Source organism: Prionailurus viverrinus, chromosome B3 (assembly GCF_022837055.1).
Source record: "Prionailurus viverrinus isolate Anna chromosome B3, UM_Priviv_1.0, whole genome shotgun sequence".
Lineage (NCBI taxonomy): Eukaryota > Metazoa > Chordata > Mammalia > Carnivora > Felidae > Prionailurus > Prionailurus viverrinus.
This window is the reverse complement of record NC_062566.1, coordinates 102,876,006-102,888,227: the sequence shown is the minus strand read 5'-3', so window position 1 is coordinate 102,888,227 and position 12,222 is coordinate 102,876,006. Positions and strand designations below refer to the sequence as shown.

General features: G+C 33.8%; 1 protein-coding gene across 7 annotated transcripts in view; it reads left to right on the top strand.

Annotated features, from left to right (window-relative positions):
• CB3H14orf39 (chromosome B3 C14orf39 homolog) overlaps positions 1-12,222 on the top strand; it is a 52,451-nt gene that overhangs the window by 19,601 nt on the left and 20,628 nt on the right. For 6 of the 7 annotated variants that reach the window (XM_047864472.1, XM_047864474.1, XM_047864468.1 and 3 more), the window contains exons 9-13: positions 382-473; positions 3,127-3,257; positions 3,953-4,029; positions 10,146-10,231; positions 10,539-10,597. In XM_047864472.1, coding sequence (XP_047720428.1) covers positions 382-473; positions 3,127-3,257; positions 3,953-4,029; positions 10,146-10,231; positions 10,539-10,597 — 445 coding nt within the window. The remainder of the gene's footprint in view (positions 1-381; positions 474-3,126; positions 3,258-3,952; positions 4,030-10,145; positions 10,232-10,538; positions 10,598-12,222) is intronic. The other variant, XM_047864473.1, reaches the window with a different exon arrangement.

The following is a 12,222-nucleotide window of genomic DNA, read 5'->3' as shown; positions in this document are numbered from 1 at the left end:
ATTTACCATTCATAGGTATTAGGTTCCAAATAACAGTAAAGTCATTTTAGTAGTAAGAACAAGGTAGATGCTACTTCCTTTAAAATGTATGATAACTAGGTCTATTTACAGGGAATTGATGTCTGCTTTGCTTCTGATCATAGTCTTTAAAAAAGAAGATGGAAGTTCATTGAATCTAGGTTGGCTAATGAAATTGTAAGGAAAAATTAAAGGAGTATGATTTATTGTTAATTTTGACCTTTTTTTAGCAACTTTTACTAAATATAGCTAATACTACAAAAACATAAATCCTGTAATTATATAGAAAAAATCATATTTATTAAGATAAAGCATGTGTTCCTTGGTACTTACTTTGTTCTGCTTTGTCATTTTTCTTTTTAGCAGATTGCAAGACTTCATGAAACTAAGAATCTTGCAGAAATTCTGGAAGAAAAAAATAAAAATAAGGAAAAGAGAAAGGAATTGAAAGAAAGGTATAGGTAATCCTTAAAATGGGATTTTATGTGAATGGTTATTCTGCATCTAAACATTTGATTCCATATTCTATCCCAAGCCACTAATATTCACACAGTATCTATATACATTTTTGTGCAGGCTATTTTCTGCTTATTTATTATGAAAAATATTAATTTATACCCTTAAATATTGTAGACTAACATTAAAATATGCTTGTTATTTAGTAAGGCCAAGGATAATGTATAGAGAGAAATAAGGTAGCAGCAGCACATTTGCTGTTTTATAAGCTACCTTTCATCCAGTTTTCCATGATGGGTCACCAGTAGGAGTAAAACAAAGGAATAATAGTGGGAGCAGCATTATATTTAACTTTTTAAAAAATGTTTATTTATTTACAGGGGAGCCTGGTGGCTAATTCAGTTAAACGTCTGACTTTAGCTCAGGTTATGATCTCCCAGTTCGTGTGAGTTCGAGCCCCATGTGGGGCTCTGTGCTGACAACTCAGAGCCTAGAGCCTGCTTTGGATTCTGGGTCTCCCCCTCTCTCTCTGCCTCTCTCTTTTTGTGTGCTCTCTCTCTCTCTCCCTCCCTCTCCCCCCCCCCAATAACAACCATTTAAAACTTTTTATTTATTAACCATAAAAAATGGCTATTTATTTATTATTCTGAGAGAGAACTGAGCATGTGTGAGCCAGTGGGGGAGGGGCGGCGAGAGGACAGAGAGAATCCCAAGCAGGCTGTGTGTTATCAGTGCAGAGCCCAACATGGGATTCTGTCCCTAGAACCATGAGATCATGCAGTTGCCCAACCAACTGAGCCACCCAGGCACCCCTGTATTTACCTTTTTTTCACTCTGTCACCAGCTTGACCGTTCTTTTGCCACAGAGAGTGAAGATGAATCAAAATGCTACTGAATCTGTGGCATCATATGTTTCCTTGCTTTTCATCCTTATGGTGATAAAGCAGACATCAGTGATGGAGGCATTAAAAAAAAAAGTTAGATTTTACCTGTTACTGTGTGACAGAAAAATAGATGTATTACTGTTGCTGTGTCTGATAAAATTTCTACCTTTTCTCTTTTTGCCCGAATCCTTTTTTATTCTTTTTAAATTCATCTCCTTAGTAGGCTCCATTACTCTTGTCCTGATGTTTCAACACATTTCCTCTCCAAAGTTAATTTCTCTGATCCCACTTCCTTGGATCTATTAATTTTCTTGATTCCCCCCTCCCACTTCTTACAAACATAATAATGTTGTCTTTAATTCTCCAAAGAAATTGAGTAGGAAATAAGTACATGTATAGAATTTCACTTCATGACTTTTTAGTACTGTAAAGATCCTCTATATTGAGAGGAATTTATGTAACTGTTTAGTCATTTTTACTCAATATCTATTTCATAGTTATTATAAATAACATCATTTAAATTATTTAACTAAAACTAATTAAAATTATTTCTTTAGGAAAAATTCAATGAGTAAAAAACTTAGGTAAAATTTTAAGTAAAAAACTAAAAAGACCCATTTATGATTTGTGTTATTGCTTTAGTGGTTTCTGGATTCATGTAGCTGAATTGTTTCTGAATAATTATTTTTAAAGTTTGAAGTACTCTGAAATCTGTAGCATGTTATTGGTGGATAAAGTTTTGTTTAGAAATTTTTCAACATGTTTAGAAATTCTCCTAAAATTATTATATATTATTTTTTTAATATGAAATTTATTGTCAAATTGGTTTCCATACAACACCCAGTGCTCATCCCAAAAGGTGCCCTCCTCAATACCCATCACTCACTTTCCCCTCCCTCCCACCCCCCATCAACCCTCAGTTTATTCTCAGTTTTTAAGAGTCTCTTATGGTTTGGCTCTCTCCCTCTAACTTTTTTTTTTCCTTCTCCTCTCCCATGGTCTTCTGTTAAGTTTCTCATGATCCACATAAGAGTGAAAACATATGGTATCTGTCTTTGTCTGTATGACTTATTTCACTTAGCATAACACTCTCCAGTTCCATCCACGTTGCTACAAAAGGCCATATTTCATTCTTTCTCATTGCCAAGTAGTATTCCATTGTGTATATAAACTACAATTTCTTTATCCATTCATCAGTTGATGGACATTTAGGCTCTTTCCATAATTTGGCTATTGTTGAAAGTGCTGCTATAAACATTGGGTTACAAGTGCCCCTATGCATCAGCACTCCTGTATCCCTTGAGTAAATTGATTATGTTTTAAAATGAGAGTGTGGTATTCTGAGAAGAGCACTGGACTTAATCTGGAAAAGTGTGTTTTAGCTGTGACACCAGTAAATAATTTTTTTTTTCAACGTTTATTTATTTTTGGGACAGAGAGAGACAGAGCATGAACGGGGGAGGGGCAGAGAGAGAGGGAGACACAGAATCGGAAACAGGCTCCAGGCTGTGAGCCATCAGCCCAGAGCCCGACGCGGGGCTCGAACTCACGGACCGCGAGATCGTGACCTGGCTGAAGTCGGACGCTCAACCGACTGCGCCACCCAGGCGCCCCACCAGTAAATAATTTTATTGGGCAGATATTTTAAATGTTCTGAAACTCAGTTTTACTATCTGCAAAATGAATTTATATAGTATATAAGTCTCTTCTAGATTTAAAATATGTTAATTTTTTACTTACTAAATATTTAATGTAATTTACCCTTCAGAATTTTTGAAAAAGATGAACAACATGTACTTATATTGAATAAAGCCCCTCAAAACAGTCGATTATTTCTTCCATATGAATCTGAGAAAGTCAGACCAATGAAAATGCATTCTTCAGAGGCAAGAGTTGTAGGTACAGTATCTGTTAATTATTTAAAAACTTAGTTTTCTTTGTAAACACATAGAAGAAAAGGCAGAAGCAAATTTTGTTATCATTTGGTGTAAGCAAGAACAAACAATACTAGAGACCAATAGACTCAGAAAGTATCACTTTGATTCTTTCTGAGGGTGAACAATATGCCTTCTATCCCTAACTTTTTTCTCTTTGAGAGAGAAATCATCCGCATAATATTAAAACAAGTGTTCTGGTTGGGTCACACAGCTGCCAGAGGAGGATGAATAATAATTTTTCATTTGAGGAGTTGTGTTATTAGTGTATGTAATTAAAGTGGGTAGCTGACTTGTATTAATGATATTTGTGACCTAGTCACTGAGATATTTGAATCGTGTTTCATTCAGTGGATCTGCAGATTAACTACATTGTATTAGATTAACTGCACTAGCTGTTCTTTTTCCCTCAGTCTTATTTGGTTCCTCATTATAAAGATGTAGTTTTGTAAGCTGGTTTTCATTTTACACTCATGCTTGTTATGATAGTTTATATAGTGAGGAATTAAAAGGTTTGCAGGAATTCCACACACTTCTATAATTTAAATTAAATCTTCATGTAACTTGATTTTTTTAATTACAAGTTTATGTTGAATTTTGGGCATAATATTTGATTCTATCTCTGAAATTCATTTGAAGTTGTACAATTTAATAACCTAGATAAAAAAGAAGAAAGTTCTGTGAAACAGTCAAAGCTTGCCAATATTGACTTTAGGCAGAAAGGAAACAACATGCAGGTAGGTATTTCCTTTTTAATAGTATAAATTAAATATTTGCTTGCATTAAATGAGATAATGAATGTATTGCATTTAGAACATGGGTGTGTGTGTTTGTGTATGTGTTATAAATATATTAAATCAGCCATTACTACAACCTCAGTGTCTAAAAATCTTAAAAGAATTTCAATATGGCAGCCTGAACATATACTGTAGCCTTCTCACTTACTCTTAAAAAATAGAAAAGATATTTAAAAATGCTAAGCCCTGTACCTAGTCAAACCCAGATATTTCTGAAGGAGGAAAACAGGATTAGATTGAAGGGGGAAATTGTGACCCAGGACTTGCATAGAACACTATTATAGAAGGTATAGGTCTGGGGACAATGAATAGGGTAGTTGGTTGGGTTACTTCAGTGGGAGTTAATTAGTTAACACCTGTTCAACTCATATCTACTCTGCCTTTGGCTAGGCATCATCAATGGATCACTGTCTGTAGGTGGAAGCAGTAGTATAGGAGCTTCGGTTAGAGAGATAGATGGTAACTCTAGGGAGTTCTTCTTTTCTTAAGTTTATTTGTTTATTTTGAGAGAGAGCACATGCAGAGGAGGGGTGGAGAGAGAGAGAGAGGGAGAGAGAGAATCCCAAGCAGGCTCTGCACCATCAACACGGAGCCCAACACAGATTTGAATTCAGAAACCATGAGATCATGACCTGAGACAAAGTCAAGAGTCAGATGCTTAACAAACTTAGTCACCCAGTTGCCCTTCTAGGGGGTTCTTGATGCTTAAGAAAAATAAGGAGCATACCACCCAGAAAGCTAGCTTCTGGTGTGGCACATCTCTGTCTTCCCCCATTCTTCCTGAAAATAGTCCAGGGGGGAATTCTCAATGGAAAATATAATTGCCTTTCATTAATTTGTAATTAATACATACAGATAGAGGTGTAGTGGTAACCAAATTAATTAGTGAAACTTACCGTAAATATGTATTAATTACAAAAATGTTTAAATCTGGTACTAAAATTTCAGATGAGATCAATATGGGATGAAGGTAGGAAGATAAATAAGGGAAACAAAAGTTTACCCAAGTTCTTTTCTTGGGGACGGGGATGGAAGTAGAGAGAAGATACAAATACTGATTCACTTATATATTGTTGGGAAAATGTGAATTTATGCGTGTATGTTAAACATGTAAGAGTAACCAAAATAAGAGAAATGACATGCACTAGTTTTAAAACAGTAGAAGAAAAATGATGGAACAACTTAATCAGTCCAACAAAAGGCAGGGATGGAAGAGTAGATAAAATAACTAGAATACATTATAAATAGAAAATAAGATGCCATAAATCGTTCTGAACAAATCAGTATTCAGAAATGTGACAGAGATGCTTCTATGGGATATATAAACAAAATACAGAAATATACTTCTATTTTTTTCCAAGTTTTATTTAAATTCCAGATGGTTAACATACAGTGTAATATTAGTTTCAGGTGTAGGATTTAGTGATTCTTCACTCCCATACAACACCCAGTGCTTATCAGACAAATGCACTCCTTAATCCCCATCATCCATCTAGCCCATACACTGCCCACCTCCCTTCCAGCAACCCTCAGTTAGTTCTCTGTAGTTAAGAGTCTGTTTTATGGTTTGTTTGCCTCTCTCCTGCCCCTATGTTCATCTGTTTTCTTAAATTCCACCTAGGAGTGAAATCGTATGGGATTTGTCTTTCTCTGGCTGATTTATTTTGTTTAGAATAATACTCACTAGCTCCATCCACATCATTGCAAATGGCAAGATTTCAATCTTTTTGATGGCTGAGTAATATTCCATTATATATGTGTATATAATACACACACATATATACATATATATATAATACACACACATGTATATAATATACATATACATATATATCACATTTTCTTTATACATTCATCAGTCGATGGACTTTTGGGCTCTTTCCATAATTTGGCTATTGTTGATAATGCTGCTCTAACATCAGGGTGCATGTATCCCTTTGAATTGGTATTTTTATATCCTTTGGGTAAATACCCAGTAGTGCAGTTGTTGGATTGTAGGCTGGTTCTATTTTTAACTTGTTAAGGAAACTGCATACTGTTTTCTAGAGTGGTACAGCCATATACATTACTTTTAAAATAGAAGAGCTGAAAAAACTTGACAAATGAAGGGTAAAGGTAGAACAATGGGACAAAAACATTGTTATTACAATGCCATATAAAATAGGGAAACAAACCACAAAAGACTCTTAATGATAGAAAACAAACTAAAGGTTGATGGAGGGAGGTGGGTGAGGGATGGGCTAGATGGGTGATGGATGTTAAAGAGGGCACTTGTGATGAGCACTGGGTATTGTATGTAAGTGATGAATCACTGAATTCTACTCCTGAAGCCAGTATTGGAGTGTATGTTAACTAAAATTTAAAAATTAAAAAACAGAGTTCAAGACAAAAAGCATTAATAGGGAAAAATATATTTCATGTTTTTAAAAAGAATAACTCACCAAGTCATAAGAACCACGATAAACCAAATTATACATTTTCAAAATAAATAAAATAAAAATTAATGGAATTCCAAGAAAGTATTTAATCCATAATTTTAAAAAGGATAGCTTTCTCAAAAAAAGTAGTATCTTGAGTTTCGGGTTGAGTTTGGTTACACATTTAACAATACAAAACCAATGAAATGAAATAACAGCATCTTAAACAAGGTAAACATTTTTCTCTTACCTGCAGTGAAATTCTAAAGTAGGTGACTCAGGTTCACTAATCAGGGATGATAGGACCATTTCTACAGTGTCATTTCTCAGGCTCCCTTTATACTTTCTTTTCCTGATATTTGCAGTATTCACCAAAATTAACTGTTTACTAGAACCAAAAGAATACCTCAATCAATTCTAAAAAGTTGTTCTCTTTACTTACCACTACCTATAAAAAATATAAGTTAAACAAAAATATAGCCCTCCTCTCAAAAAAAAAGTACTTAGCAGAGGGAAAGGAAATTTACACTTTCAAATTATTTGGGGGTTATAGAAGAAATAAAAAGAAAACTTAAAAATTATTTAAAAGAATACTATAAACCAAAACCTGTGGAATATAGCCAAATTGCTTCTCAGAGAGAAATTTCTATTTGAAAACAAATATAGAAAATAAAGATTAAAAGTAGCTGAACTTTAAGTAGGAAAAGTTTAATTCCAAGCATGAAAAGTTCAACTCAAAATAGGAAAATAACAATTAATGCAAAGAAAGTAGGAATTAATAAAGAGAAAAAGAGAAATTAATGAAATTGAAAGGTTGGGTTAATCAGTATAGCCAAAAATTAATAACTTTTAAATATCAATAAAATAAATTTTATTATATTTAATAAAATAGAGAGGGAAGAGTACGTATCATTGAATATATGGAAGAAATCTTTTCAAAGTCTTAAGAGAATACTATGTAAGACTTTATATCCGTAAATTTGAAAATGTAGGTGAGGGGGACAATTTTATAGGACAATATAAGTTATTAAATAGCCTGAAAAAGAAAAGCATGAATAGATCAATTAACTAGAAATGGAAATGTAGGTGAAACTGAAATGTAAGCAGTTCTCTGTTTTTTCTTTTCTTCTTTATGTGCCTCCCTTCACCCTCTGCCACACACACACACACACACACACACACACACACCCCTTTCAAAACACGTGGGAATGAGTTTTTCAGGTAAATTTTACCAAACCTTTAGGAATAAATTGAGTTTCTAAACCATGACACTATAGACATTTTGGGCCAGATAATTCTTTGTTGTAGGGTCACCTTGTGATCTAGAGGCCAATAGCACCTCATCCCTAAGAAAAGACAGTGAAGAATATCTTCAGGGGCGCCTCCATGGCTTGGTTGGTTAAGCTTCTGACTCTTGATCTCTGCTCAGGTCGTGACCTCACGGTTCATGAGATTGAGCCCCACATGGGACTCTGCGTGGATGGTGCAGAGCCTGCTTGGGATTCTCTCTCCCTCTCTCTTTCTGCCCCTCCCCTGCTCTCGCTCTCTCAAAATAAATAAATAAACTTAAAATACCTCCAGACATTGTTAGATATTCCCGGAGAGGCAAAATTGCCAGTTGAGGGCAATCTTTTTATTTAAGCAATTCCAGAGCATAGAAGTTGGAAGCTATGCAACAAATTATACATAGTTAATTTATTAGGGAGCAAGGACAGAGATAGTGAATGAAAAAAATTTGTACATTAGTCTCAAGAATGAACATACATGTAGAAATCCAAATAAATGATCAGCAAACCTAATTTGGCAGTGTAACATTAAAAGAATAATATATTATGACTAAAACATGGTTTTCCCAAGGAATGCAATAATAGCATTGGAAAAGTCTATCAATATGATTCACTACATTAACATATTAATAAATGAGTTCAAATAAAGATTTAAAATATAAGATCTTTTTAAACAACATAAAGGAGACTCATACTATTAGATGCTTAAAAGTTTATCATAAAATTCACCATTTTAAAGTGCCCATTTTAGTGGTTTTTAGTGTATTCAAAAGGTAGTGTAACTGTCACCACTGTCTTAATTCCAGAACATTTTCATCATCCCAGAACAGTTTTAAATATTATCAAAATGTGGTAATTACAACAGTGTGGTATAAGAAAAACTAGTCAATGGACTACATTAAAATAAAAAACTTAGGGGCGCCTGGGTGGCGCAGTCGGTTAAGCGTCCGACTTCAGCCAGGTCATGATCTCGTGGTCCGTGAGTTCGAGCCCCGCATCAGGCTCTGGGCTGATGGCTCAGAGCCTGGAGCCTGTTTCCGATTCTGTGTCTCCCTCTCTCTCTGCCCCTCCCCCGTTCATGCTCTGTCTCTCTCTGTCCCAAAAATAAGTAAACGTTGAAAAAAAAAATTTTTTTTTAAAATAAAAAAAAATAAATAAAAAAATAAAAAACCTAATGTGTGACAAAAGACACCAACAAAGTTGAAGAGAATGACAGAATGGACAGGAGATTGGTATGCATAACATACAAAGAAATACTAATACAAATTAATTTTTTAAATGGGCAAAAGATAAGCAATTTACAGAAAAAGAAAGACGAAGTGTCACTAGACATAATAAGGTGCTTGAGCTCGGGGGCAAAGGGAAAGGCATATTAAACCAATGATATATATGGTTTCACCTATCAGATTTGCGTACACTACAACATTTGATAATATCTACTGAAGTCAATAGTGGAATGTAATTTGGTATAATTACTTCAGAGGACTAGTTCATAGTATTTATTACACATAAAAATTCACATACTCAACAGTTTTAATTCTTAGCATCTACTCTAAACAACTACTTAACTTGTATAAATACTTTTACCAAGAGACCAATACAAACATGTATATTGTTTAAAACATAAAGCAGTAACAACACTTGTTCTTTAAGGGACAAATGCCCTTTAAAGGACAAGGTCTTATCTAAAGCACAGTAAGATGATGGAATTAAGACCAGTGGCTGTTATAACAAAAACAAATGGGATAAACTTTCCTATTAAAGATATTTTTATTTTGGGTCAAATAAAAATCAGAAACTCTTCAGAATGAGTCACTCACAGAGAATGAATGACTTGAAATGGACAATACAAAAATAAATAAAGCAGTGGCTTAGATATTGATATTAAATTTAAAGTTAAAAATGAAATATTACCTTTTCCACACATATATAAAAAATAAAATTTCAGCCTTTAATCCTTTAATCTGCTGTTTTTCTTTTTTATGTTGAATTTAAGAGGTTACAGAGAATAGACACAGAAATCAGTTGAGAAAATGGTAAGATAGACTTGATTAATCATAAATATGGGATAAAAATTTTAAGTTTACCTTAAATGTCAAAATGCTACCAAGCATAGTTGTTATACTTGTCCAAAATATCAAATTCCTTGAGAGTTTTAACCTTTGTGTCCCAGTATTTGACTTAATATTTTGTATATAGTGGTTTCATTTAATGTTTGTAGTGGTTGTTCATATTGATAACGATGATGAAGAAGAGGATGACAATGTTCTTGGAGAGCTTTCAGTAGCCATGACAAGAAAAAAATTTTTGTTGTTTATGTAGCCAATTCTAATGCTTCATTTCTTTTGTTCAGGTACTTAATGACTCTACTGTGAGTAAACATTCAAAATGCTCAAATGCCGTGGCTATTAAAAATTCACAAAATACGATGCATTTCAGGTAACTTTTAAAAATAGGAAAATGCTGGGCGCCTGGGTGACTCAGTTGGTTAAGCATCTGTCTCTTGATCTTGGCTCAGGTCATTATCCTGGGGTAATGGGATTGAGCCCTGCCGTGGGCTCTGCACTGTCAGTGCAGAGCCTGCTTGGGATTCTCTCTCTTTCTCTCTTTCTGTCCCTTCCTCTCTGTCTCTCAAAATAGATAAACTTTAAAAAACAAAATATTTAAAAATAGGAAAATGTTTTAATTTCTAAAATAATTTATCAACTGAGCAAATAATACCTAAATTTTATTTATTTTATTTTAGATTGTTAACCCCACAGGAACAATCAAATTGCAATCAATGGTTTGAAAAAGGGGATACAGGTATTTGCTGTTTATATTTTTCCTAAGAAGTGGGAATAACATTATATCTGGTTTTTATACTATTTAATATTTGGATTGTTTGCATCTCTGGTTAACTGACCATGCATGCCTAGTTTTAAAAACACTTTTTCACTAAATATAAAACATATCATTTCATTGTAAAAGAGTTGGAAAACAGAGAAAAATACAAAAGAAACAAAGATACCATCACCCAGATATAACTGACACCATCCATACTGGTATATATTTCTGTCTTATTTTTTTTCCTATGTATGTGTGTGTCTTTTTCTTTTATTTTTTTCCCCAAATTTGAAACTGCTTGTGTATATCATTTTGTATCCTTTTCTTTCCACTTGATATACTGTTGAGGGTATTTTTTAATGCCATTAAATAGATTTTATTTTTAATGACTGTATCATATACCATTGTAAGGATATGCTATTATTTATTTAGCTTTTCTCTCAAAATATTGAATTATTTTTATATTTAATTATTTTAATTATTTAGCCATTCTCTCTCAAAATATTAAGTATTTTAGGGGGCATTTGGGTGACTCAGACTCAGTTGGTTAAGTGTCCTACTGTTGGTTTCTGCTCAGATCATGATCTCATGGTTGTGAGATTGAGCCATATATCAGGCTTTGTGCTGGACGTGAAGTCTGGTGAAGATTTTCTCTCCTCCTCTCCCTCTGCCCTTCCCTTGTGTGCACTTGTATGCATGCACTCTCCCTTCTCTCTCTCTCAAAAAATTTTTTTTGTTTCTAGTTTGGGTTTTCTTGCTATTATGAATAATGCTACTGTATTCTTTTACATAAATCTTTTACTATCTTGGATTATTTTCTTTAAATAAAATCATAGAAAGGTCACAAGAGATATATATATATATGCATATATATGTGTGTGTGTGTGTGTGTGTATAAATATATGTATGTATATGAGTTTATTATCCTAGAATCAACTAGCTGTTGGAAATTTTCAAGGGTATCACATAAATAAATAAATAAATAAATAAATAAATAAATAAATAAAGTATAATATAATGCGTAACATAATTTATCTCATGTGTACATATATACATATTTTGGTAATCCAGTATGGATAACAATTATTCCACTCATTAGGCTGTATGAAAGTTTTCATTTCTTCTTGTCTGTAGCATGTGGGCTACTGACTTTTATTTTGAAGTTTTAAAAATGGCTCATTCTGTTGAATCAGTAAAAAAAAAAATCAACGAACTAAAGTATAGGGCCACATGGCTTCACAGGAGAATTTTACCAAACATTTATTTATTTTTAATGTCTATTTATTTTATTTTTGAGAGAGAGAGAGAGTGCAAGTGCACACACAAGAGCGGGGGAGGGGTAAGGGGGGGGAGAGAGAGAGAGCGCGCGCGCGCACGCGTGAGCACATCATCAGCACAGAGCCTGACACGGGGCTTGATCCCACTGTGAGATCATGACCTGAGCTGAAATCAAGAGCTGGATGCTTAACTGAGCCACCCAGTACCCCTGAATTTTACCAAACATTTAAAGAGTTAATACCTATTCTTCTTTTAACTATTCCCAAATATAGAAATGGAAGGAAAACTTTCAAACTCATTTTATGAGACCAGCATTACCCTGATTC